Here is a 25,398-nt window from a genome sequence, read left to right as displayed (position 1 = left end):
GCCTTGCAAGTTCTATCAATATGCATTAAACAAATTAGAGTACATATGTGCTCTTTTATACAAGCCAAAAATGAGGCAGGAAAAATAAGTTTAAAACTAACTAAACTAACTAAGTGAACTAATATAACTTGGTTCATAACTAAACTAACTAAACAGAAGGAAAATACTTCTAATACCCCCTTCAAGCTAGAGCATGAATGTTAATAATGCCCAGCTTGGAGAGCAAGGTAGAAAACAATGGAAAATCAAGTGGTTTAGTAAAGTAATCAGCAAGCTGATTGTGAGAATTAACATGAAAAAGTTTAATAGAACCGTCTTGAATCTTGTCACGAACAAAATGGCAATCGATCTCTATATGTTTTGTGCGTTCATGGAAGACAGGGTTAGTTGCAATATGGATGGCAGATTTGTTGTCACAATACAAAGTTGTTGCACTTGAGTGATTAACTTGTAAATCCTGTAACAAATTGATAAGACAAACTAATTCAGAAACTGTATTAGCTGAAGCTCTATATTCAGCCTCAGCTTATGATCTTGAAACCATGGATTGTTTCTTTGATTTCCAAGAGATAAGAGTGCTGCCAAGGAATATGCAAAAACCTGTGATAGATCTTCTGGTGTCTTGACACCTTGCCCAATCAAATTCAGCAAAACCATTGAGTTTTAAGTTTGAATTGGAAGGAAAAAATAGGCCCTGACCAGGTGAGTCTTTGATGTATTGAATGACTCTATGAGCAGCTTGTAAATGAGGTAGCCGAGGAGAATCCATAAACTGACTTAATGTGTGAACTGCAAAAGTAAGATCTAGTCTGGTAATGGTGAGGTAGAGTAACCTGCCAACCAATCTTCTATAAAGTTTGGGATCTTCAAGCAGATCACCATCAGATCTGGACAGCTTTAGATGTTGTTCCATAGGTTTTTTAACTTGTTTAGAACCAAGGAAACCAATATCTGATAATATGTCTAAAGCATATTTTCTCTGGGACAAAGAAATTCCAGATGTATTCCTTGCTACTTCGAGGCCCAAAAAAGACTTCAAAGGTCCAAGATCTTTAAGTTTAAACTTTTGATCAAGGAAATTCTTGAAAGTATTAACAAAAGTCATATCATTGCTAGCAATAAGAATGTCATTGACATACACTAATAAAGCCATGAATCTAGTGCCCTGAGTCTTTGTAAAAAGGGAATAATCTATCTTGGATTGTATAAAACCAAGAGAAATGATTGTAGAAGAAAACTTAGCAAACCACTGCCTAGAAGCTTACTTCAATCCATACAAAGACTTATTCAATCGACATACCCTTTTATCATTTTTATCACCAAAACTAGGAGATAAAACCATATACACTTCTTCCAACAATTCTCCCTGAAGAAAAGCATTGTTGACATCTAACTGAATAAGATGCCAACCCTTAATTGATGTTATGGAAAGAAGACACTTAACTGTCACCATCTTAGCAACTAGACAGAATGTATCAAAATAATCAACACACTCTTGTTGTGTAAACCCCTTAGCAACTAATTGAGCTTTATACCTCTCAAGTGTTCCATCAGACCTAAGCTTCACTTTATAGACCCATTTGCAGCCAATTGTACTCTTACCAGGGGGAAGAGTAGTTAAAGTCCATGTTTTGTTAGTTTCTAAGGTTGTGATTTCATCAGCCTAGGCAGTTCTCTAATGAGGAATTTTAACAGCTTGATGGAAAAATTTAGGCTCAAAAATAGTAGAAAGAGCTATGACAAAGGCCTTGTGTTTGGATGACAAATGTGAATATGAAAGAGAACTAGAAAATGGATAAAGAGTACTTGAAACAAAACCAGAAACCTCATTGGAAGATGAAGAAGAGCAAGCATTTGAAGATGCCATATGACAATGAAAATCATGCAAATATCCAGGTGGCCTGTGAGCTCGAGAAGATCTTCTAAGAGGAACATGTGAATTTTTAGCAAAAGCTTATTGGTATGAAGGTAAGGAAGAGTCAAATGAAGGAATATGGAAGTGAGACTGATCAGAAATGGGTTGAGGAAGAACAACAGAAATAGGAAGCTGAACAAAATTAATATTTTGAGATAAAGATTGGAAAGGAAAAATGTGTTCATGGAACACAACATCTCGAGAAACAAAAACTGTATGATCATCGAGATTATACAATTTGTAACCTTTAATAGCAAGTGGATAACTGAGAAATATGCATCTTGTAGTTTGATGATCAAATTTAGATCTGTTATGAGCTAATGTAGAAGCATAACAAAGGGAGTCAAATACTTTTAGATGAGCATAAGGAGGAAGTTTATTAAAAAGTAGCTCATAGGGACTTTTATTGTTTAACAAAGGAGAATGAATTATGTTGATTAAGTACACAACAGTAAGAATGGAGTCTGACCAGAAATGTAAAGGAAGTTTGGATTGAAAAATGAGAGCACGTGCAACATTTAAAATGTGCTAGTGCTTCCTTTCAACTACTGAGTTTTGTTGAGGAGTAGCTAGACAAGAAAGTTGGTGAATTATGTGTTTACTAGAGAAGAAATTATGCATGGCAAATTCATTACCATTATTAGTTTTAATGAATTTTATCTTTGAATTGAACTGAGTTTCAACCATGGCAACAAAATGTTGTAACAACACCCGAGCATCAGATTTGGATTTTAACAAATAAACCCAAGTGCTGCGAGAAAAGTCATCTACTATGGTCAAAAAATATTTGAAACCATCCAAGGAATGAGATTGAAATGGCCCCCAAATATCACAATGTATGAGTTCAAAAGAGCAAGTAGATTTATGCTGACTATGTGAAGGAAAAGGTAACCTCTTGTGCTTAGCAAGAGGACAAACATCACAAATGGTGGAATTATTAATAGAAAAATCAGAAACAATCATGGACAACAATTGCATTGTAGAAAGAGATGGATGTCCCAATCTCTTATGCCAAATATCAAAAGTAAGATGACTAGATTGTAAAGCAAAAATAGAAACAGAATTAGAAGACAAATCTTTTGAGCAATTCACAGGTGAATCTGGTTTGCAGTAGGTAAAGTCCTTCTTTGGATTTACCCTTCCCAATCATTCTCCAATGGATGAGGTCTTGTATAAAGCAAGTGTCATGAAAAAATGTTATACAACAAGAAGAATTAGTAAGCTTACTTACAAAAAGAAGATTGAAATCAAAAGAATGAATACATAGCACATTGTGTAAAACAAGCTAAGGAGACAAATGGACAAATCCAACATGTGTAACTGGTACGAAAATACCATTTGGCAATTTAACAAATGAGTCATGTACAAGTTGAAAGGATTTGAAGAGAGAAATATAATGAACCATGTGGTCCGTGGCACCAGTATCGATGATCCATTCATCATGAGGTTGGTAAGGAAGATGTGCTGTGTTGAGAGAAAAAACAGAATGTGGAGAAGAGAAGGAACACTTACCAAAAAGTTGATCAAGTGGAGATGTTACCAGATTTGCGATTTGTGGTGAAGGAGCTGAGGCCTGAGGATTCAGAATGGAGGAGTGCCAAGGGCTGTTGACATTGCTCTTGAGTAAGAGGCATCGAATGATTGGATGTATAATTTGCAACATGATTAGCAGAATGGACAAGAGGTAGTGAATTGAATGTAGAATTGGAGGATCTGCCTTTTGATCAATATCCATGAGGATATCCATGCAACTTAAAACATTTCTCCACAGTGTGCCCTGGAATGGAACAATGAGAGCAAATAGGTCTGCGAGTGGGTGGTTCGACCATATGAACAGGTTTGGTAGAGGAAGAAAAGGTAGCAGAAGGTATGCTTGGAACCAAAACAGATCCAATATCATGCTGTCGTTCTTCTTGAAGGACTAGAGAAAAAACTTTGTTCATAGGAGGCAAAGGATCAATGAGAATGATCTGACCTCTAACATGCGAATAGGAATCATTTAATCCCATCAGAAAACGCATGACATACTCCTGTTAATGCATAGCTTGCAAGGAACGTAAACCACCACAAGAACAAACAGGCAGAGGACGATAATTCATCAATTCATCCCAAAGTCCTTTCATCTGAGTAAAATACACACTAGCAAAAAGATCATCCTGTGTAAGAGATGCGATGGACTTTTGTAATTGGAAAATTTGAGGACCATTGCCTTGAGAAAACCTCTCTTTGAGATCATACCACATCTCCATGGCAGAATCGACATAAATGACACTAGTAGCAATCTCTTTAGAAATAGAATTAAGCAACCAAGAAAGCACCATATTATTGCATCAATTCCATGATTGAAATAATGGAGAAGTTTCTGAAGGAGATGGAACAGAGCCATCAATGAAGTAGACTTTATTCTTGGTAGTCAATGACATGAGCATGGAACGACGCTAGGTATTGTAATTGTCACCTGTAAGGGGTTGAGTAATAAGTGTTGTGTCTGGACTATCACCATGATGAAGGTAATAGGATTAGAAGAATCTGCTAGAAAATAAGAAGAAGAAGAAGAAGATCAAACAGATGAACTAGACGAAGCCATGTTTACGTGGGAAAAATTTCTTCTGATACCATGATAAGTATTGAACTAAGGGGTTTGCAAGTTCTGTCAATTTGCATTAAACAAATCAGAGTACATATGTGCTCTTTTATACAAGCCAAAAAAGAGGCGGGAAAAATAAGTTTAAAACTAACTAAACTAAGTGAACTAATATAACTTGGTTCACAACTAAACTAACTAAATAGAAGGAAAATACTTCTAATAGTTTGCCTCCTCAACACGGACTATGGAACGCACTTCATCTCCGCACTAGAACTAATGCCTTTGAGAAATAACACTTGTGTGTCTGAATCGGGTTCATTGGCACTCGTCGCACAGGCAGATACCAGTGCAACTGGGAGCCAAATGTTCAGGTAAGTTGTTTTGGTCTTAAAAATATAATACAAATAATTAATTTATCTCTTTCCATTTTAAATTAAGCTTTTAGAACAATCAATAATTTCACATATATGAACCATTTAGATCTAAAAAAAATTTCGAAGATGTAGCAGCAGATCAATATTAATTGTGAAATTAACTTGTAGAAATTATAGGGAATAATTAACTAACACGTACATCAACATATGCAAAATCACTTTTATAAAAATAGTAATTATGATCATTTTACACAGGTACAAGGACGACAAATTTGATCGGATTTGGTCGACCGAGAGTTTGATCGGTGCGTGGACATTGTTAAACACGTCGCTCAATGTCAACGCCGATCAGAATTATTACTAACCGCCATCGGTTGTCATGAGCACTCCTGCGACGACAAAAGATGCAAATACTTCATTGGATTTCTACTGGTACATCCCTCCTAACGATATTAATTCTGGATATTATATCTATATGCACTTTGCAGAGTTGAAGAACTCAACAAAGTCAACCAATATAGAGTATTCAACGTCACCTTAAATGGAAACTTTTGGTACGAAGCTTCTTTTTTTTTTTTTCTTTATATATATATAGGAAATAGACTTCATTTCATCCATGAAATAAGTTACAGCTATGACTAGTCAATATAGAGAAAAACTCTGAATACAAGTTAAACTACACATCTCTTATACGCCTCCCCGCACATAAATTTCTTTGCAATGGATATTGTCTTAGCTTAAAACTCTCACAAGAGAGTATCACTCTCTGTAATAAACAGAAATAAAACCATCACAAACCACCTGATCCTCCAAGAGAGGAGGGGTATCCCCCCACCCCCCAACAGGGGCACTAAAGAGGCACGAATCGCACCCACGAATCGCACCCATCGCAAAGTGCGAGCACCCTCCACCATCCCTCATCCTTCCTCCACCTTTCATCGGCCATCCATCGCACGAGCACCACCAAGCCTTCCTTGCAACTTCGTCCTTGTAGGTTGGTTCGAAAATAGAGATGATTTTGTGTAGAAAGAGAAAACATAGACGAAAATTTGATGAGACTGGAAGCACTTAGAGAGTGTTCTTTCTTTATTAGATTTGAAAAAACACATAAAACACAAACAAAATAAAACAGGAAAAGAAGCAGGGGGAGGAGCCAACTCAAGCTAATTTCGGAGTAAAGAAGTTTTTAGAAGAAGTTGGAGGTTTTCTCTCTAGAGAGCGGGAGGAGACAAAATACCTAATGGATTCGGTACGGACCTGTTGTTCCCCATAATCTATACGATTTTATTTTGTATAGCCCCTAACAGGAGGAATATATAATTTCTCGCTCAAAAGATTTGAAAATTCTACTCTCCCACCAATCATCAACGCCGTTGAGATTTATAAAATGATACACCTCCTACAAACAGAGACAGACCAGGATGATGGTACATACGTTCTTCCGAACATATCTTTTAGGTTTCAACTTTCAACTATTTATTGATGATGATCTCTTTGCCATGTCGTAAAATATAAATTTAATTATTTTATTTTTTTAGTAATACTATATATAAATTTAGGATACACAAATTTTATATATTTTCTGTAGATAAAAAATTAAAATCGGTATCTTCATGAAAAAGTTTTTTTTTTTTCTTTTATGATAGGGTCTATATTTTATATACAAATTATTTTCTACTGATCTATTAATTTATACATATTTTTTTAATGCATTTTGACATTAGTTGATGCAATTATCAATACCAAGTTAATGTATGCAGTGACAAGAAACAGGCAAGGAGATCCGTGTTTTCCTCAAGCGTACGTGTGGAATGGTCTTGAGTGTAGCTCTGGAGGTTACAATAATACGGCAAGAATCACATCCCTGTAAGATTTAAGTAAGGAAGTGTCTAAATTTGTATTGGTGTTGAAGAGCAATGGAGCTGCTGAGTTGGAAAGGCAAGAACACAATCACTCCCACCCACATCAGCACTGGATGGCAAGTCAACAGAGGAGAAAAGGATTCACCAAGGGTGGATGAGAGAAGAAAATTCTGAAGTATGAAGTTTTGTTTTATATGCACAGCTTTGTCCTTTGTCTGCCATCTTCTCCTTTTTTATTTCTGTAAAGCAAAGTTGGTTAGTAATGCGCATACCAGTGCTCTTTTGTATGTTAGTGACATTCATGTAATGCTATAAATAGCCACATTTTGTACAGACACCAATATACAAAGGAAATATAGAAATCCAATTCTTTCCAAACTTCCTCCATTGTCTTGGTAATTTACATACACTGATTTTACATTTCTTACATGGGTATTAGAGCCAAGTTATGGAAGATAACTCAGAAATCCAAAACCGAAATTAAAACCCCAATCCAAACAAAGACCCTACTCACCCAAGCAGTCCATACTACATTGGCACCAATGATGGTACTGGCTCCATGCTTGCCACTCATACTACATTGGCACCAATGTTCAAAACATCTTTGCTTCCTCATCTTCTGATGGAAATGTTCATCAAATTTCTGGTATGTCATTATGTATGTCTGTTTTTAATTCCAAGCCTTCAAACAAATTGAATGTGCCTTGGATCATTGATACAGGAGCAACAGATCACATGATCTGTTCTCCCTCATTGTTCTCTTCAATTCAATCACAAGCTTCTCATTCTGTAGCTCTACCTAATGGTAATATAGCTGTTGTTACTCACATAGGAATAGTAAGAATTACAAACTCTCGAACTCTTCAGGATGTCCTTTGTGTTCCTAGCTTCACTTTCAACTTGATTTCTACTAGAAAACTAACTCAAACACTTCATTGTTGTTTGATTTTCTTTCCTCATTTCTGCTACATATAGGACCTTTCAGTTTGGAGGATGATTGGCATGGGTGAAGTAAGGCAAGGGTTGTACCATATACTGCAAAGGGAAGTCTCTCCCTCAGCTTTGTCAGATGCCTTGGGCAAAATGAATCCTATCTTCACTCCCAATTCCTGCTTCAGTCACCAACAATGACCAAAATTTTGATGTTTGACATTATAGACTAGGACATTCTTCTTACTTAGTTTCTAACATAGATGGTGATGTTCATTTCTCAAAAAACTCCTAGTGAAAAAACTTTGTTCCATATGTCCTTTAGCCAAGCTCCACAAACTATCCTTTCCTATAAGCACACACAAAACAGAAAAGTGTTTTGAATTATTACATTGTGACATTTGGGGTCCTTGCAATGAAACTGAGAGTGATGGTTCAAAATACTTCTTAACTATTGTGGATGATTTTAGTAGATGCACTTGGACTTATATGTTGAAACTAAAATCTGATGCCACCACCACTCTTTAAAGCTTTTGTGCTATGATAGAGACTCAATTTGAGACCAAAATAAAAACCATTTGGAGTGATAATGGAGGGGAGTTTAACATGAAATATTTTTATCTCAAAAAGGGAATCATACATCAAAGAAATTGTGTTGAAACACCATAGCAAAATGCTGTGGTGGAAAGAAAACACCAACATATTTTAAATACAGCCAGGGCATTAAGATTTCAAAGTGGCATTCCCTTAAAATATTGGAATCATTGTATTTTAACTGTTGTGCATATCATAAACAGGACACCTTCACCTATGCTGAGCAATAAAAGTCCTTATCAGATTCTGTTTAAAAGGAAACCCAGTTACACACACCTTAAAGTTTTTGGCTGTCTAGCTTTTGCTACAACCAATGTTATAAATTTGACCCTAGAGCAAAGAGGTGTGTGTTTATGGGATACCCATTTGGGATTAAAGGATATACTTTGCTGGACCTGAAACCAAGAGAATATTTGTTTCTAGAAATGTGGTTTTTTATGAAAATGTTTTCCCTTGCAAAAATAAAATCCTCACTGACACTCATGTGGAATCAGACCCAAACAATATCAGTTTTACTCAAATCCCTACCATTTTTACAAAATCTGTCACCACTACCTCAAACATTCCTCAAAAAACTGAAGCAAATTCTCAAAATACTATATCTGAACCGGAAGTTCTTGATACTTTCTCTCAAACTGAGTCAGAAACTAGCCCTCAATATTCTGCTACTTATGACTATGCATCAAATACCACACCTATTAGTCACATGCCTAAGAGGTCAACAAGGGTTCGAAGAGCCCTTTCTCACTTGCAGGATTTCATATGTCAGCAGGTGACCTATCTTCACCCATCTCAAAAGTTGGACAAACAGAAAGGCAAAAATCCCTCAGGTAATGCTTATCCTCTTAGTGATGGTGTTTGATATGAAAAGTTGTCCAAATTGCATAGAGCTTTTGTTGCCTCAATTACATCCCAACCTGAACCTAGAACTTATCAAGATGCCAAAAATTCACCTGAATGGTGCACAAGCATGAAAGCTGAAATAGAAGCTCTTGAACTTAATAACACTTGGGCCTTAGTTGATTTACACTCAAGCAGCAAAAACATTGCAAAGCGGGGTGCTTGGTAAATCGATCCATCCAAAACATAATAAGTGAGCATCAGTGTAACCTTTTCAGGACCATCCCTCTTTTGCTTGCGGATAACAAATAGATGGGGCTCCATAACTTCATATAGCATGTATTCTATACCTGCCATTTTCCTGTCAACAAACAAATCATAATCTTTAACAGCGCCTTGATGTGGGTCGCTACAAGTACAAACTGCTATCCACTTAATTGCAAGATTTTCTTTTGATCAGTAACTTACATTGAAAGATTACTTAAACCTTGCATTCATAAATTACTCCGTAACTACAATTATTAAACCGGTACCTGACCACGACATGGTGTAGGTCTTGGGTCACCCAAAGAGGGTATTGGGTCACCGAGTCATTGGTTCAACCTATAGGTTGCCGGTCAAATTGCATGATCTTTTATAAATCAATTAAACATTGGTAATATTTATAAGAAAATTTTGAAAAATAAATTTGAGAAACTGCAAAATAAATGTAAATGACATATTCACAATAGAAATATAGAGAAATATGAAGAAAAACTTACGGCAATATTAATTTTCAAGCTCTGTTTATGAATATATGTTGATTTGGACATTGAAGTCACACTACGTCAATACTGATACCTGAAAATTTCCAATTAAAGATTGGGATTAGCTTCACGAAAAGAAATAGAGGCACATAAGAAGAAAGATTATACAAATAGAAATAAAGAGAATTCAACTTAAAGAAAAATTATACGAAAAAGGTCAGAAATTATGAAACGGAAATAATTTAAATCATTTGGGATTTTTAATTTATTGTGCATAAATCAAGAGATTCAACAATGGAAAGCACTGGAAATACAAATAATAATAATAGATATATGTGAATGTATTTGTTAGGGAGGGAGGGTTTTGGGGGAGCTTACGAGAGGTGGGAGAGATCAGGTGGGTGAATGGAGCGCATGCGAAGCTGCTCGTTGTTGCAGGTCCAGTCGTAGAAGGGTGAGAGGGCGAAGTAATCGAAGACGATGTTGCGGTCCAGAGGGTAGGTGCTGAGCCACAGCTGGTCCCTGAAGCATATTCCGGTCATTTCAGTTCCCGGAGGCGCTGGTGGAGCTGGCGGGCCGCCTTCCAACCCCTGGTTCGCCGGCGGAACAGAAGCCACCGGTGGAGTCGCCATCAGGCTGGCTGGGTTTGTTAATCAGTCAGTCGGGTCGCGTGTGTGCGTACGACTAGTGGGTGCGATGAAAGGTTTTTTTTTTTTTTAAACTAAACTATGGTATTATTACTGCAGCGACAACCGCTGTTGCAAGATTCAGGTGTGATTAATTTAATTTAGTTTAATTTTAAGTTTAATCTAAGAACGGGGTTATATGTCGTTTCACTTTTATCGGGCGTTATTTTTTTTTTCTTTTTTTTTTTATATCTTTTAATAGATTTAAATACTTTTAAAAAATAAAAAAAAATACATAAATACATTTAAAATCATTTCCTTAATTATTAAATAAAAAAATAAAAAAAATTATGAAAGTAGTCAAATTGAGCGATTCAAATGGGACGGCAGACTATCTTTTTCCTTAATCTAATATTTAACTTTTAAATTATTAAATTTATTTCAATTCAAAATTTCTTTACACGTAGAATCCATAATTGTTTTCAATTCAACACATCTTTATATGTAGGACTCACAATCTTTTTAAGTTTCTCATAAATAGTATTAAACTTATTTTAATATCTAAATTCATTTCAAATGGTCTTCACGTAACTCACTCTATCTACTCAGCTAATTAGTATTAATAAAGAACTCAACTCAGTTCAACATTTAAATCCAATTTTAAAATTGTTAATGTGACATTATCTGGTGTTATAATAACTTATTAGTTTACACCAGTATATGATAAATTTAAATATTAATTTAAAATATTTATAATGTAAAATACGATATCAAATTTTTTAAAAAATATCAAAATTTCTATATATATAATCATTTTTTCTTTTTTTCTGTAATTTGTACGATCCAAAGTATAACTTGCAGTATATCAATCTTTGATATCAAGGAAACATAAAATATATATTGCAGCCTACTGTGCGCTGCAGCCGCAGCACACTCCACTGATTGAGTGTAAAAAAAAAAAAAAAAAAAACACAGCACGAGTGTGCTGCGGCTATGGGCTGATGCCCAGCTAAGCCCTCAAGGAAAAGGTTGTCACTTTTCCGTCCCCATCCTTTGTGCTCATATATACCTATTGAGCGTCGTCAAAAAAAAAAATATATACCTATTGAGCAAAACTAAATTCAACATCTCGCAATTATATCTACAATGCCAATCAAGCTCATGAAACCGATGAAAAGTTCCCTTTCAAACTCAAATAGTTAGATAATATCTGATTTAAGAAAAATATGATCACAGACTAATTAATGGTGGCCTTTGTAATTATTTGGTTGAAATAAAGAAAACCAACTCTTTCATTAGAATTATTCACAAGCACAGGGAGTACGCGTCAAATCTTTCTTTACTACTTCTTTGTGCATCTAAAGTTGGTACACCAAATGATCATATTGACGATAATTCACCTTCATTAATCAGTCATATGCATATTCTAAAGACTAGTGATCTCGATTAGGGGTGTTACCCATACCATAAGGTGCAGTAGCCCCCTCCCCGCCCTTGCCTGCATGGGCCGTGAATGGGGTTTTCACCCCCGCCCCGCATGTCGGGTGCAGAGCAAACTCCCAATTTGCCCAACCTATTTTAATAATGGATTACAGTCCACTACTTTAATAATGTAGTAAGATGGTCCTTTTATGGATTGCCTTCACAATATAAGTCTCACACTTAAGCAATGTTGGGCTCTTGTATTGCCTTGACAATCTATAAAAGGGTCACTTTACTATACTACAACTTATACAAAATATTAAATAAAATTTTTACTTATAGTATAAATATAAAAATATATATTTATATAACAAACTATATAAGTGTGGGGTATGGTTGAGCCCTCCCCGCCCCTCGCCCCCGTTAGGGGGACTGATGTGGGGCGAGGAGAATGAAGGCGGGGTAACGGAGTGTGGGCCTCATTGCCCATCCTTAATCTCGATCCTAGTTAACGACCATCTACAAAAATAATCAAATATACAAGAAACATACCAGAATTGGTAGCCTTGGCCCAAGTTAATGACTTTAATACCAGAGAGTACTCTACCTGTGGTTGTTTGATTTAAATAAAAAAACATGGTAATACGAGAAAAACCAACTAGCTCGCTCTAAACATATGATAAACTTGGTTTACAACAATTATTTTTGCTTTTATCATGAAATGGGATGAGATGGTGGTGTTATGTTTTGCTAGATCACAACGAACTTGTTCCATATTTTTTAATAGTGCCACATATTTATTGAAAAACTTTATTCTCAAGCTAGTATATAGAGCACACTTAGTAAATAATTTATATGATATAATTTAATTTAAAAGATAAATTTTAAAATTTAAATCATACAATTCAAATATTACCATTAAACTTTTTCTAATCTGGTCATGATCACTACTCCAACTTGGTCAACACCTCTCATTCATCGAGAGTCTATTCTCTCCATTTAAATACCCATAATGCATAAAACGTGGAATACATTAAGGTCTGGTTTGGATAGTAAAATCATTTCCTCTCATTTCATCTCATCTCAATATCCAAACATACACTACAAAAAATAAATATTTTAATTTTTAATTTTTAATTTTTTCATCTAATCATTATAACTTTTACAAATTTTCAAATAAAATAAAAATAATAATTTAATTTTTTCAAATCTCAAAAATAAATGTAGATACAAAAGTTTGGTTAGGATTAAGTGATTAAATGACTAAAATGATAAGTTTGGATATGATTAGATGACTAAGATGATAGGCTTCATCTTATTTCTGATTTTATAATTTGGATGAATGTAAAACACTTTGACTTTATCTCTTACTATTTTGAGTTTATCTAGAGGTTATTATGAAGTGTTTTAGATAAGTCAAGAATGTGAAAATCGAGTTCCAACGAGTCTATAATTATCTAAAGAAGAATTTGAATGGAAATTATCTGCTTCTGTTGAGAAGATTTAATGCTATGTGTCAGTATCTCATTAGGAGAGTTATTCGCAACAAAGTTGTTTCGTCAGCAGAGTCCTACTGCAACTCAAACTATTTCAAGATTATTTATTTAAGGGATTTAATTGGGTAATTGACTTGGTGGTTTTTGCGTGAAATTAGTGAAGAGTATATTCCAAGTGCTTATGTGTGAAAAAATTCACTTGAGAATTTTCTAGTTAATTTTCTCTTTACAAGTGCGTGCATACTTCATGTTAGAAATTAATTGATTGTGTTGAACTACTAGAGTTATAGAAAAGAAGTTAATATTTGAAAATCATCAGAGTTCTGATTGTTATTACAAGAAAAACAAATGAGTCGTTTGTTGGGTCAAGTAAAAAAGTCAATTAGAAAATATTTTATAATTGAGAATTACTTGTAACTAATTTTTAAATAATAAAATTGACTTTTTGAGTTTGGTTGTCCCGTTGGATTTTACCTTTAAAAAAGTTTTTAAAGAGTTTCTCTTCATAACCAAATTTGATGTAATTTACTTTATTTAGTTTATGTATTTGATTGATTATAAAATTATTTCATTTTTTTATCACTAACCGATTTATTGATTGAATTGATAAATCGTGATAATACAATACATGGGTATTTGAATAATTTCAAAAAATTATATTAAAAATTTATATTCTAACAATATTTTAATTTTTTAATATTTTTATTCAATTTTTTCTTTTTAATTATCTAAAATTACATAAAACATCTTAATTTAAATTATTTTATTATTAATCATAAATCATCTCATCATCTAAAAGTCGCTACAATTAAAGAATCCTAATTGCCTACCCAAAGTCAACGTAGACCAGTACAACTGTACAAGGCCTTCGAGTTTTCCTCCACTCCCCCAAGTCGTCCTCTTCTTTCATTTTCCTTTCTTCGGCCTTTTCTTTTACGTTATCTCCCCCTAGTCGTCGCTTCTAATCATGATTCTCTTCTTTCATTTTTATATATTTCTTTTGTCTTCTGGTGACAGTAGCTTTGAATTATGAGTTGTGTTCGCTGTCAGTTTTGACCGTTGGGTATGTCATCTAACATAAATATAAATTTTTATTTTTATTTTTAAATATTTTTAAAAAATAAAAATATATATTAATATATTAAAATTTATTATTTTTAATTATTAAGTTAAAAAAAATTAAATATACAAGCAGTCAAAGTATCTAAATAAAATAAAAGAATAAACTAACATTTTCCTTTAAAGTATTGAAGCCAAAACGAGAGGAAACTGAAGTCTCTCTAGAAGATCAAATTAATCGTTTGTTTCAATGAATATACTGAAATTCAGCATGGAAAATCTATTGTTTCAATTACAATATATAGTTGGTATTCTCTTGAATATTACAAAATAAGTAAATAAATTTGATCCATGCATGCAGACATTTATATTGGATATTAATGATCATCGTAACATGCAGTAGTACTGGCGCTTGCTGTTGGGGAAAATTAATCAGATCATTTAAAAGGAAATTTGATTTTAAGAAAAAGCCCACATAAAAATTGCAAAAACGTATAAAGAATTTTTAGGACCATGCAGATCAGTCATTGATTTCTTATGAGTGGTCCATGACTACCGCCCACAGATTTGATCAAAGACTCGGCCGTATATTGGCCGCAGAAAACTTGTCAATAACGAAGGCTAGCTTGCCGTTTTAAAGCAATGGGAGACTTTTTCTTTGGTAGTGGGAAGGTGTTAAATGATATAAACAATAAAACTTAGTTCTTTCTGTTAATATTATAAATTTTTAAAATAAGTGATAATTTTATATGATATCAGATCAATTAACATTAATATTCTGAATCTATATTTTATCTCATTTAATTATTTATGAATTATAACGTTATCTTTAACTAATGGATCATCCATTAATTGGCATTGACAATAGAATATTAATGCACGAAGAACTTGTATAATTGTAAATAAAGCCTCGCGTTGTTGTCAAGTTATTCTGAAATATTAATATTTAAGATATAATTCCTTCAATTATTGTATTAAAAAATTAAAAAGGGAAAATATTTATTTTTTATATGGTCTAATTTGGGTCCTGCCGATTATCAACACGCAAATTCTAATATTGAAGTTGACATTACGACGGAGCAATATTTTGGAAGTTCGTACCAACCATCTCAATTATTTTTAAAGCGTGTTCTTGATAGATGCCCATTCCAAAACGCGCGGCTCTTGATAGAGAGACGACTGAAATTGTCGTATTGTAATTACTTGGATCCTCTCTCTCTCTCTCTCTCTCTCTCTCTCTCTCTCTTCAAAATTAGATCCTTCCTTACTGTCATAAAATAGTTATAGATTCACAAATGCCACGAATAAAAGAGTTGAAAGTAATGTCAGATATAATTTGTAAGTTTTCTTCACTCATTTTAAAAAATAATTAATATATTTTTAGATCTCAAATTTCATTAATTGCGCTACACGTTGAAAATATATATATATACATACTAGGAAATAGTCCCATATGTGTTAGCCGGGTGAACCTAACATAATGATTTAAATAAATAAAAAAAAAAAGTCAGTAGTTTATTTGTTTGAGAAAAGAAAATATAATGTTAAACAAATCTAAAAAATTAAGATAAAAAAATCTAAACTTCAACAAAGTATGAGTATTGGTCTGTATTCATATTGAATTATTTATTTACTATCTAATGCTTAATATTATTAATTTGATTAGAATATAATTATTATTAATATTTTAATTACTAGAACTATAAAATGTGATAAAAATAAAAATTAAAAAAATATGTTAAGGATCTTTTGGTAAAACATAATCATTTATTAAATTCTATAAGGGAGCTACACGTCAAATGGTCAAGAGTGTTAATGACATTTTGATAAAACATGATCCTTCATTAAATTCTATAAAGGAACTATACGTTAAATGATCAAATGTCTTAAAAGCCTTTTGGTAAAATAAGATTTAATAGATTTAACAAAAAAAAATTACTATTTATAATTAGATAATCACTTATTATAATAGAGTAGATAAATATACACACATTCGAAATGAAATGATGCGTAATTGCCAATTTGCTTGTTCATGCAGGAAAGTCTACCCTCAAATGTTATTTCCAGGAAATTAACTTTGATTGGTTCAGAGTATTATTAATTAATTACGTCCTTAGCTTTTAAATATTCGATGGATCGAAGATATTCTGATGAAGTCCAAAAGGCGTACGTACGTAGCATGGAAAGTCCAAATCTGCCAATTATAAATCTCGAAATTGTGATGAATGAATGTCCAATTGGGAATTATGATTAATCATTGCCAATAATTAGTGGACTCCTTAAAATATTCGATGCAAGATATTCTACTTAATACGATATTCGTCGATCGGTTTCCGCGTTGCCCGTACGTAATCCGGTATTACTGGGGAATTACCTTCACCATCTGATTAATGTTTTTAAATTAATCGGCAATGAAACTACTGATATTGTATAGATTCCTTAGATTTTATATCGACGCTAATTATTACACACTCCTTCCTATTAGTCGACATCCTGAAGTCAGACGTCTGGGAATTACCAACGTTACCCTGTTCGTGTGTTTGGCAAGCACTAAACATGGTGCGAACATGTCAAATTAAACAATTCGATGAGCCGTCATTGGCAAGAAAATCCTGCTTCCTCTACATAGTGATAAGGACGTACATTGAGTCATTGACTTCGTTGCTCGAGTCCTCGGCCTGTACTGGCACTATGGCAGTATAAACTCTAATTAGATGGCTCAAAACATAAACAAGAAGAAACTAATTCTCTGGTGATCATGGGGGGGTTCCAAACTTCCATCTTTGCATTTCTTGGTGTTTTGTCTCTTATACTACTTCTGGTTCATGCCCAGGATCAATCAGGTACAATGACATGTTCTAAATCTTCTTGTTCATTGGTTTGGTCGGGCCAACCATGCATGCATAAATCTAAGATATTGCTCTGTTTTATGTGTCTCAGACTTCATAAGCATAGATTGTGGGTTGCCAGCAAACTCAACATACAAGGAAGAGACAACAAGCATAGATTACATCTCAGACGCTAACTACATAGACACTGGTATTATTAGGAACATAGCATCTGAATTGCAAGGTACCCTTCAACAGCAAGTATGGAATGTCAGAAGCTTTCCTCAAGGAGTCCGGAACTGTTACACCATAAACATCACAAGAGGCACTAAATATTTGATACGAGCAACCTTCGTGCATGGGAATTACGATGGAGAAGGTAATTTACCAGAATTCGATCTGTATCTCGGGACAAACATGTGGGATACAGTCAAGGTGGAGAATGCATCCTATAGTATTATCAAGGAACTCATACACGTCCCATCTCGAAACTATATACACGTCTGTCTCGTAAACACCGGCCTCGGGACACCATTTATATCAGCAATCGAGTTCAGGCCATTAAAAAACAACTCGTACGTGACCAAATCTGGATCATTGGCACTACTTTTGCGCGCAGATGCTGGTTCAACTAGCAATCAATCATACAGGTAAGTCATTGTATACGAGATCAACTGCTTCATTTTCATTACCGCAGAAGTAAATACATCTTTCACGAATAATATTCTGGCTGTGTAGTAAGTTTGAGCTGTGGAAAATTGCCTGTCTTTCAATATATAAAACATATGGATAGATTCATTCTGCTCCTGGATTATTATACTGAATATATGTGTTTATTAATTATCTAGGTATGCATACGATGTGCATGATCGCCTTTGGTCGCCCTATAACTACAATAAGTGGAAAGCCTTGAGCACAGGACTTACCATTGATTCCCAAAGTCAGAATGCTTATCAACCAGCATCTGTTGTCATGAGTACTGCAGCCACCCCAATAAACGAAAGCGCTCCCATGGAATTCTATTGGGAAGCAGACGATCCGAATACCCAATTCTATATCTTCATGCACTTTGCAGAAGTCGTAAAGCTAGAACCCAACCAGTCCAGATCATTCAACATTACTCTGAATGGGAAATACTGGTATGGACCTCTTGTTCCTGATTACCTGTACACAACTACTGTGTTCAGTCCATCGGCCATGACTGGAGGGAAGTATGTTTTCTCGATCTTCAAAGCGGAAAATTCAACACTTCCACCCATCGTCAACGCAGTTGAGATCTATTCTGTGAAAGATTTCTTGCAATCAGAAACAGACCGAGCGGATGGTACGTTCTTCCCCACACAAATAAATTATAAGCTAGCTTTCTCTATCAGTTTCGTACGTGCTTCATTCTATTGATCTCCATAAATTTGACTGACTAATTGGATATATGCATATGAAAATTTTTAGTTGATGCCATCAGAAAGATAAAATCAACATATGGAATAAAGAGAAATTGGCAGGGAGATCCATGTGCCCCGAAAGAGTACTCGTGGGAAGGTCTAGATTGTAGCTATGATGCTGATAATGCCCCCAGAATCACATCCTTGTCAGTAATTTTGTTCCTTTATATAAAAAGTTTATTAATTACTTGTTTTCAGCTATCCTTAATTTGGAAAATGTAAATTGCTCAGGAAGTTGTCCTCCAGTGGATTGGCCGGAGAGATATCTGCTGATATATCAAATCTCGTAATGTTACAATCTTTGTAAGTATGAATAATTTACGTAATCAAATAAATAAAAGTCATTTTATTCACAAGCTGATGGGGAGAACACATCATCCATATCGTAATCAAGTAAATTGCTCATGATTTGCTTTCTATGATTCAAATGTATAATTTATTTTCAAATAAAAAATCCTTTTCAATTTTTTTTGGACAATCAATATCAAAATTGTAATGATTCTTTATTACAGGGATCTATCAAACAATAGCTTGACTGGATCAGTGCCTGATTTTCTGTCTGAGTTACCAAACTTGAGGGTCTTGTAAGTTAATTATAACTTGGAAAAGAGTACTGATACTTTAAAAACTCTGGGTCATAGAAGCTGAAATTATAAACCATTCTGACTTTGCAGAAACTTAGAACGAAACAAGCTCACAGGTTCAGTTCCACTTGAACTAATTGAAAGAAGGGAAAATGGTTCACTATCATTAAGGTATAATTTTTGTCAAAGAACTTGAGCCCCAGCTTGTTCTTTCAATTTTTCTTAATTTCAGTTTCCATAGAATAAATAATTTATCAAAAATTTGTAAATTTTTAATATCTAAAAATTAATGATCCATCATAATCGCTTTGTCATTAAATTCCATGCCTTATTTTGCTAGTGTGGAAGAAAATTCAGAACTTTGTGGGTCCCGTTCTTGCAAAAAGAAGAAAAACAACATTGTTATTCCAATAGTAGCATCAGTCGTCGGTGGATTGCTTGTCCTCACATTGATTGTCATGGCTATCTTTTGGGGGATTAGAAGGAGAACAAAACAGGGTACGTAAGACTAATATTCATGTAATTAAACAAAGAAAACATTCTCTTCACAAAAGTCATGCTTAACATAATCATGTTTTTTTTTATCAGCTGCGATGGTAGATACTGAATCCCACATGCAGAATGTGTCATTGGAGTTGTTACAACGTCAATTTACATACTCTGAACTACTAAGATATACCAACAACTTTGAGAGAATTCTTGGAAAGGGTGGATTCGGAACCGTTTATCATGGCTACATAGATGACACCCAAGTTGCAGTGAAGATGCTCTCTCATTCATCAGTTCAAGGTTATCAGCAATTTCAATCTGAGGCACGTACCATCACTTGTAATATTAGAGCTTTTCGCTAATTCATACATACATTAATATATTAAACTAATTAGTAATAATTCTAATTTACAGGTTAGACTTCTTATGAGAGTTCATCATCGAAATTTGACTACCCTTGTTGGGTACTGCTATGAAGGAACAAACATGGGGCTCGTTTATGAGTACATGCCCAACGGAGACTTGGATGCACATCTTTCAGGTTTGGGAATAATGACATTTAAGCTTTTTTATATATAGGAAAGAAAATCTTTTCATGATATTTTCAGGAATCAGAAAAATAAAATTCATTTCCTAGAATTTTACGGCAATGGCGTTGATGATCGGTACTAAAGGTTTAGGCATTTGTTAATGGATGCAGATGGGAACGCAAAAACCTTGACTTGGGAAGATAGACTTCGAATAGCGACGGATGCTGCACAAGGTTAGCAACTTAGCATGCTGCATTGAGTTGACTTGGAACTTTTTTTTTTAAAAAAAAAAAAAAAAAAAAAACTGAACCTAATTATTGTGTGGACCTGGAAATATAGGATTGGAGTATCTGCACTGTGGTTGTAAGCCACCTATAGTCCACAGAGACGTGAAGACTACAAACATATTGTTGAACGAAAATCTGCAGGCAAAACTGGCTGATTTTGGGCTCTCCAAGATTTTCCCTACTGATAGTGGCACTCATGTTTCTACGGTTGTTGCTGGCACCCCTGGCTACCTTGACCCCGAGTCAGTATTTCTCTCATTAATTTAGTTATTGATCTAGAACAACAACATTGCAACAAAAGTGATGCAACCGTAACGTGCATGCTCTGTTTACTTGCGCGCAGGTACTACATAACAAACTGGTTAACCGAGAAAAGCGATGTCTATAGCTTTGGAGTGGTTCTACTGGAGATAATCACGAGTCGACCTGTTATAGAAAGATCTGAGGCAAGGACTCACGTAAGTCAATTCGTGAGTTCCATGCTTGCCAAGGGAGACATAAAAAATATAGTTGATCCCAGGTTGTATGGAAACTTCAACAGTAACTCTGCTTGGAAAGCCGTTGAAATAGCAATGGGTTGTGTATCTCCAACTGCTGCGAAAAGGCCAACCATGAGCCAGGTAGTGGCGGACCTAAAGGAGTGTATGGCAACTGAATTAGCTCGGGCGAATGAGGGCGATTCCAGTGAATCCATGGAAATGATCAACATGGATCTGGCTACTGAACTCAATCCGTTGGCAAGGTGAATGTACGTTCGTACAGATTGAAACTGGTCATGTACGTACATGGTGTATCGAATCAGCTTGAAGATGATTTTCTGCTTTCCGGTAATTTTCTATCGATGAATAATATTGTTGCTCCATTGATCACCCATCAGGGTCCTAATATTGGGACTATTTTGTTTGAAATATGTACCCAAGTTATTGAGATTGTATATCTATGATCTTTTCCAAAATAAATAAATGAAGGGAACAACAATAAAGATTCCACTACCGCTCTGCTTGGATATAGAAACGATTTCATTTTATCTCATTTTATTAGTATAATTTTTTCAAATTTTCACACAAAATATAATAAATAATTCAACTTTTTTAAATTTTAAAATAATAATAATATAATATTCTAATAAAATTTTATTTGACTTTTAACTTTTATCTAAAATGATCCTATCTCATCTCGTTATACAAATGGGCTACAATTAAGGATTTGAGAAATGGAGTGCGTCCTAGAAAAACAAGTACTGAATATCGTTTCCACTGTACGAAAATGAATTGGGAGCTAGGGGTGAACTCTCAGGAATGAATCTTTGGAGGTATATAGTATGGTTACAAGGGCCAAGTTTATTGGAACCCCAATTAGTTTGGCATGCATGTTAAACCCTAACCTCAAAATCTTACAATTCATGATCACAATCCGAACATAAAATTCATATAGTAATACATCTTGTACTAGTTCCGTACGTGTTCAATCAAATTATAACTTAATTCGGGTTCAGATCATCCGTTAAAACTTGGTTGTTCCGGCCAGTTAAGGGTGGCTGAAGGCGTATAATTAGCTGTTAATTCTTCAATCTTAAATCATTTGTCACCCCAAAATACTGAAGAAGAAAAAGAAAACGTAAGAGATAAATCAAATCACAGCACAAGGAGCATTCGAGTGTGCAAGAAATATGAGATCATGGCCATATATATGATGATCTCCGAAGACATGTTCCTGATTCTACCTCTTCAAATTTCGATTTGAAATGCTCAAATATTTCAAGTTGCAGTCTGTAAAATTAAGCAATTAATCCAGTAAACTAGCTGATCATTGAACAAGTGATATTCCATTCAGCCCGTCTGGCTCCTGCTACTTGAATGAATGTCCACGCGCGGGACCTTAAACATGTTGGGCCTCAAACAAAAAATGAAAGTGTAGGGCCTAAGCTGGTTGGCCAGGCAAGGAATGTCTGAAACTTCATCAAAGGGATAAGAGGAGTTACTTGAGGATACACTGACTCTACCTACAACCACACCACATAGAGGACTTCCCATGTAATGTCAGAATATTCTCTTGTTGACAGCTTAGCAAAAGTTTGTTAGAATATTCCCTTTGTAGCAGCTTCTAGAATTAGTTTGTTATTCTTTGTTTTATTATTTGATTCATTGTGTATATATAGTTGTTGTTGTAAGCTTTCAGATGAATTAATTAAGATGAGAATTCCTTCTCTCCATCCTTGCTCTTTCTTAATATTTTCTTCCTTTATTTGCACCTCCTCAAAATTCAACATGGTGTCGAGAGCCCAGGTTGCCTGAAAATTCTTTTTGCTATTGTTTCATTCTTCACTTCTTTTAATCTTTCATATCTACATTTCTCTGTCTCAATGGTTGAAAAATTTCAATCCAAAAAACCCAAATATGATTCTCCTTCAGAAGATCCTAATAGTCATTTCTTCATACACCATAGTGACAATGCTCACACTGTGATAGTTACTCCACTTTGTTTGAATTATCTTACATGGAATAGGTCTTTCACACTGGCCATTTCCATTAAAAATAAACTAGGGTTTCTAGATGGCTTTGTTCCCACACCAGGTATTTTTGACCCTCTCTATATTCCCTAGTTGCGATGTAACAATCTTCTTCTCACCTGGATATTCAACTCCATTTCAAAGAAGATTGGTTCAAATGTTATGTTCATGAGTTCAGCCAAGGATGTCTGGGAGAAACTCAAAGATCGTTTTTCACAACCTGACAACGTAAGGATCTATCATCTTCAGCAGCAGTTGAGTTCTATTGTGCAATGAAGCTTTTCTGTAAGTGAATACTTTACCCAACTCAATGATGTATGGGAAGAGTTGAATAGCCACAGACCTTTGCCTCATTGTTTATGTGGAAAATGTACCTGTAATGCTTTGAATAACATTGGCAAAACATAGTAATTAGATAATGTTTTCAAATTCATGATGGGGTTAAATGATACATACGATAATGTAAGGGGGCAGATCATACTCATGAGCTCCATGCCTTCCCTTGACAAGACTTTCTCCTTGGTTTTGCAAGAGGAAAGGCAAAGGCAAATATGTACTGTAACACTATCTTCACCTGAGCCATCAGCTCTTGTTGTTTTTCACAAAACCAAGAGGAAAGAAAAACCTGATGTAACATGTTATCATTGTGGTAAGGTTGGACACACTAAGGAGAAGTGTTTTAGATTGGTTGGTTTTCCACCAAATTTCAAATTTACTAAATCTAAAACTGGGTATTCTAGTGGTTTTTCTGGTGCTAGTCACTCTGCAAATCAGGTGCAATCTCTAAACTAGGAGGAAAGTTTGGGAAGTTTATCACAGTTGCCTCTTAATCAAACTCAGATTCAGCAACTAGTTGCTTTGATTAATGCTCAAACATCTCACTTGAACGTACATGAGCCAAAGATCCATCAACCTTTTAGTCAAGCCTCATCAATTTGGCCTAACCCCACTCAATCAGCTGTTGTTGTGACCAAATTTTCACCAAATTCTAATATGGCAGGTAAAAGTACCTCTCTAGTGCTTTTATTGTTCCTAATTTATTAATGCATCACAATCTCATGTCCACACAAGATGCACAAAAGGCACTTTGGATTCTAGACACTGGTGCTACAGACCATATGGTCTGTTCCACCTCTCTCTTTTCTTCTATAATTTGTTCTACTCAAGCTTTTGTGCAGCTCCCTAATAGGACACAAGTTCAAGTCACTCATATTGGAACTGTCAAACTCTCAGAATCATTAACTCTTACCAATGTTTTATGTGTGCCATTATTCAACTTGAATTTGATTTATGTGAATAAACTCACAGATAACCCTCTTCTCTGCCTTTTGTTCTTGAATAAATTTTGTGTTACACATGACCTTTATTCATGGATGACGATTGGTCTAGCTAAGGTCCACAATGGACTCTACTACCTCCTTCTCCGCTCACTTCATGGTACTACAATCAAAGAGTCCCTTCCATTCAATCATCCTTTCAAGCCTTCAATCAACAGTCAAGCTTTCAATGCAAATGGACAGCAAGAGTTTGACCTATGGCACTTTAGATTAGGACATTTATCCAATCAGAGAATGAATTTAATTCACTCTCAAGTTCCTAATGTAAAGTGTAGAGAGCAAACTCAATGTACTATTTGCCATTTAGCTAAGCAAAAGAGAAAATCATTTCAATTGAGTACATCTCTTTCTCATTCTCCCTTCCAATTAATTCACTGTGATATTTGGGGGCTTTATTCCCAAGTATCCAATCAAGGACACCATTATTTTTTAACAATTATTGATGATTACAGTCGAGTGACTTGGGTTTTTCTTATGAAATTTAAAACTAAAGTCAAATCTCTCTTACAATCATTTGTTCACATGGTAGAGGTTCAATTTGGTGCTAAAATTAAACAAAATCGATCAGATAATGGTCTTGAACTCAATATGACATATTTCTATAATCTTCATGGAATCTTGCATCAAAAGTCTTGTGTTTATACTCCACAACATAATGGAGTTGTTGAAAGGAAACATCAACACCTTCTTTCTATTGCAAGAGCCATTCTTTTTCAATCCTCCCTTCCCTTGAAGTTTTGGGGTGATGCAGTCCTCACTGCAGCATATTTCATTAACAGGATCCCTTCACCTGTTTTAAATAATAAGTCACCATATGAGAAACTTTTCTCTTCCACACCATCTTATGATCATTTAAAAGTATTTGGCTACCTATGTTTCATTTCTACTCACAAACACAATCGATCCAAATTGGACCCTCGTGCTCAAAAATGCATTTTCAT

At 34.7% G+C, this 25,398-nt stretch overlaps 4 protein-coding genes across 8 annotated transcripts; 1 reads left to right on the top strand and 3 right to left on the bottom strand.

Moving 5' to 3' along the window:
• Positions 1–526: 526 nt before the first annotated feature.
• Positions 527–1,153, bottom strand: LOC109007823 (uncharacterized mitochondrial protein AtMg00810-like). Its single transcript, XM_018987675.1, has one exon. The coding sequence runs from the start codon at positions 1,151–1,153 to the stop codon at positions 527–529; it is 627 nt and encodes a 208-aa protein (XP_018843220.1).
• Positions 1,154–3,639: 2,486 nt separating this feature from the next.
• On the bottom strand, positions 3,640–4,236 carry LOC109007824. The gene is made up of 2 exons (XM_018987676.1): positions 3,994–4,236; positions 3,640–3,945 (listed from the first exon to the last, which is right to left on the bottom strand). Exons 1-2 carry the CDS (start codon positions 4,234–4,236, stop codon positions 3,640–3,642), a joined length of 549 nt encoding a protein of 182 aa, XP_018843221.1.
• Positions 4,237–6,486: 2,250 nt separating this feature from the next.
• LOC109007881 (mediator of RNA polymerase II transcription subunit 6-like) lies at positions 6,487–10,564 on the bottom strand. Of its 5 annotated transcripts, XR_004797713.1 has the most exons (4): positions 10,227–10,562; positions 9,864–9,942; positions 9,216–9,463; positions 6,487–6,977 (listed from the first exon to the last, which is right to left on the bottom strand). XR_004797713.1 is itself a non-coding variant. In XM_018987753.2 (3 exons), exons 1-3 carry the CDS (start codon positions 10,478–10,480, stop codon positions 6,880–6,882), a joined length of 600 nt encoding a protein of 199 aa, XP_018843298.1. In that variant the 5' UTR covers positions 10,481–10,564; the 3' UTR covers positions 6,570–6,879. The 5 variants fall into 5 exon arrangements, 3 of the variants coding, with proteins under 3 accessions (XP_018843298.1, XP_035539017.1, XP_018843299.1); XM_018987753.2 differs by lacking the exon at positions 9,864–9,942 and having other exon boundaries at positions 6,570–6,977; positions 10,227–10,564; XR_004797714.1 differs by lacking the exon at positions 9,216–9,463 and having other exon boundaries at positions 6,878–6,977; positions 10,227–10,342.
• A 6,629-nt stretch (positions 10,565–17,193) lies between these two features.
• Positions 17,194–21,595, top strand: LOC109007878 (LRR receptor-like serine/threonine-protein kinase IOS1). Its single transcript, XM_018987750.2, has 13 exons — positions 17,194–17,294; positions 17,392–17,929; positions 18,128–18,603; positions 18,729–18,867; positions 18,953–19,024; positions 19,234–19,305; positions 19,396–19,476; positions 19,646–19,803; positions 19,894–20,117; positions 20,209–20,335; positions 20,495–20,557; positions 20,664–20,853; positions 20,955–21,595. Exons 1-13 carry the CDS (start codon positions 17,210–17,212, stop codon positions 21,355–21,357), a joined length of 2,628 nt encoding a protein of 875 aa, XP_018843295.1. The 5' UTR covers positions 17,194–17,209; the 3' UTR covers positions 21,358–21,595.
• Positions 21,596–25,398: the final 3,803 nt, after the last annotated feature.

This window comes from Juglans regia, chromosome 12 (genome assembly GCF_001411555.2).
Source record: "Juglans regia cultivar Chandler chromosome 12, Walnut 2.0, whole genome shotgun sequence".
Classification (NCBI taxonomy): Eukaryota; Viridiplantae; Streptophyta; class Magnoliopsida; order Fagales; family Juglandaceae; genus Juglans; species Juglans regia.
This window is presented reverse-complemented; position numbering and strand designations above follow the sequence as displayed.

Excerpts from the sequence above, each read along its gene's own strand:
- LOC109007823 (XM_018987675.1), bottom strand. The coding sequence starts at position 1,153 with ATGGCTTTATTAGTGTATGTCAATGACATTCTTATTGCTAGCAATGAT.
- LOC109007824 (XM_018987676.1), bottom strand. The coding sequence starts at position 4,236 with ATGGTGCTTTCTTGGTTGCTTAATTCTATTTCTAAAGAGATTGCTACT. Across the intron at positions 3,946-3,993 it reads TGAATTATCGTCCTCTGCCT|GAGTATGTCATGCGTTTTCT; the intron begins GTTTGTTCTTGT and ends ATGCATTAACAG.
- LOC109007878 (XM_018987750.2), top strand. The coding sequence starts at position 17,210 with ATGGGGGGGTTCCAAACTTCCATCTTTGCATTTCTTGGTGTTTTGTCT. Across the intron at positions 17,930-18,127 it reads ACTAGCAATCAATCATACAG|GTATGCATACGATGTGCATG; the intron begins GTAAGTCATTGT and ends TTAATTATCTAG. Across the intron at positions 19,477-19,645 it reads AATGGTTCACTATCATTAAG|TGTGGAAGAAAATTCAGAAC; the intron begins GTATAATTTTTG and ends TTATTTTGCTAG.
- LOC109007881 (XM_018987753.2), bottom strand. The coding sequence starts at position 10,480 with ATGGCGACTCCACCGGTGGCTTCTGTTCCGCCGGCGAACCAGGGGTTG. Across the intron at positions 9,464-10,226 it reads CCTGATCTCTCCCACCTCTC|GAAAATGGCAGGTATAGAAT; the intron begins GTAAGCTCCCCC and ends GTTTGTTGACAG. Across the intron at positions 6,978-9,215 it reads CATGCTTGTGCACCATTCAG|AAATAAAAAAGGAGAAGATG; the intron begins GTGAATTTTTGG and ends TTTGCTTTACAG.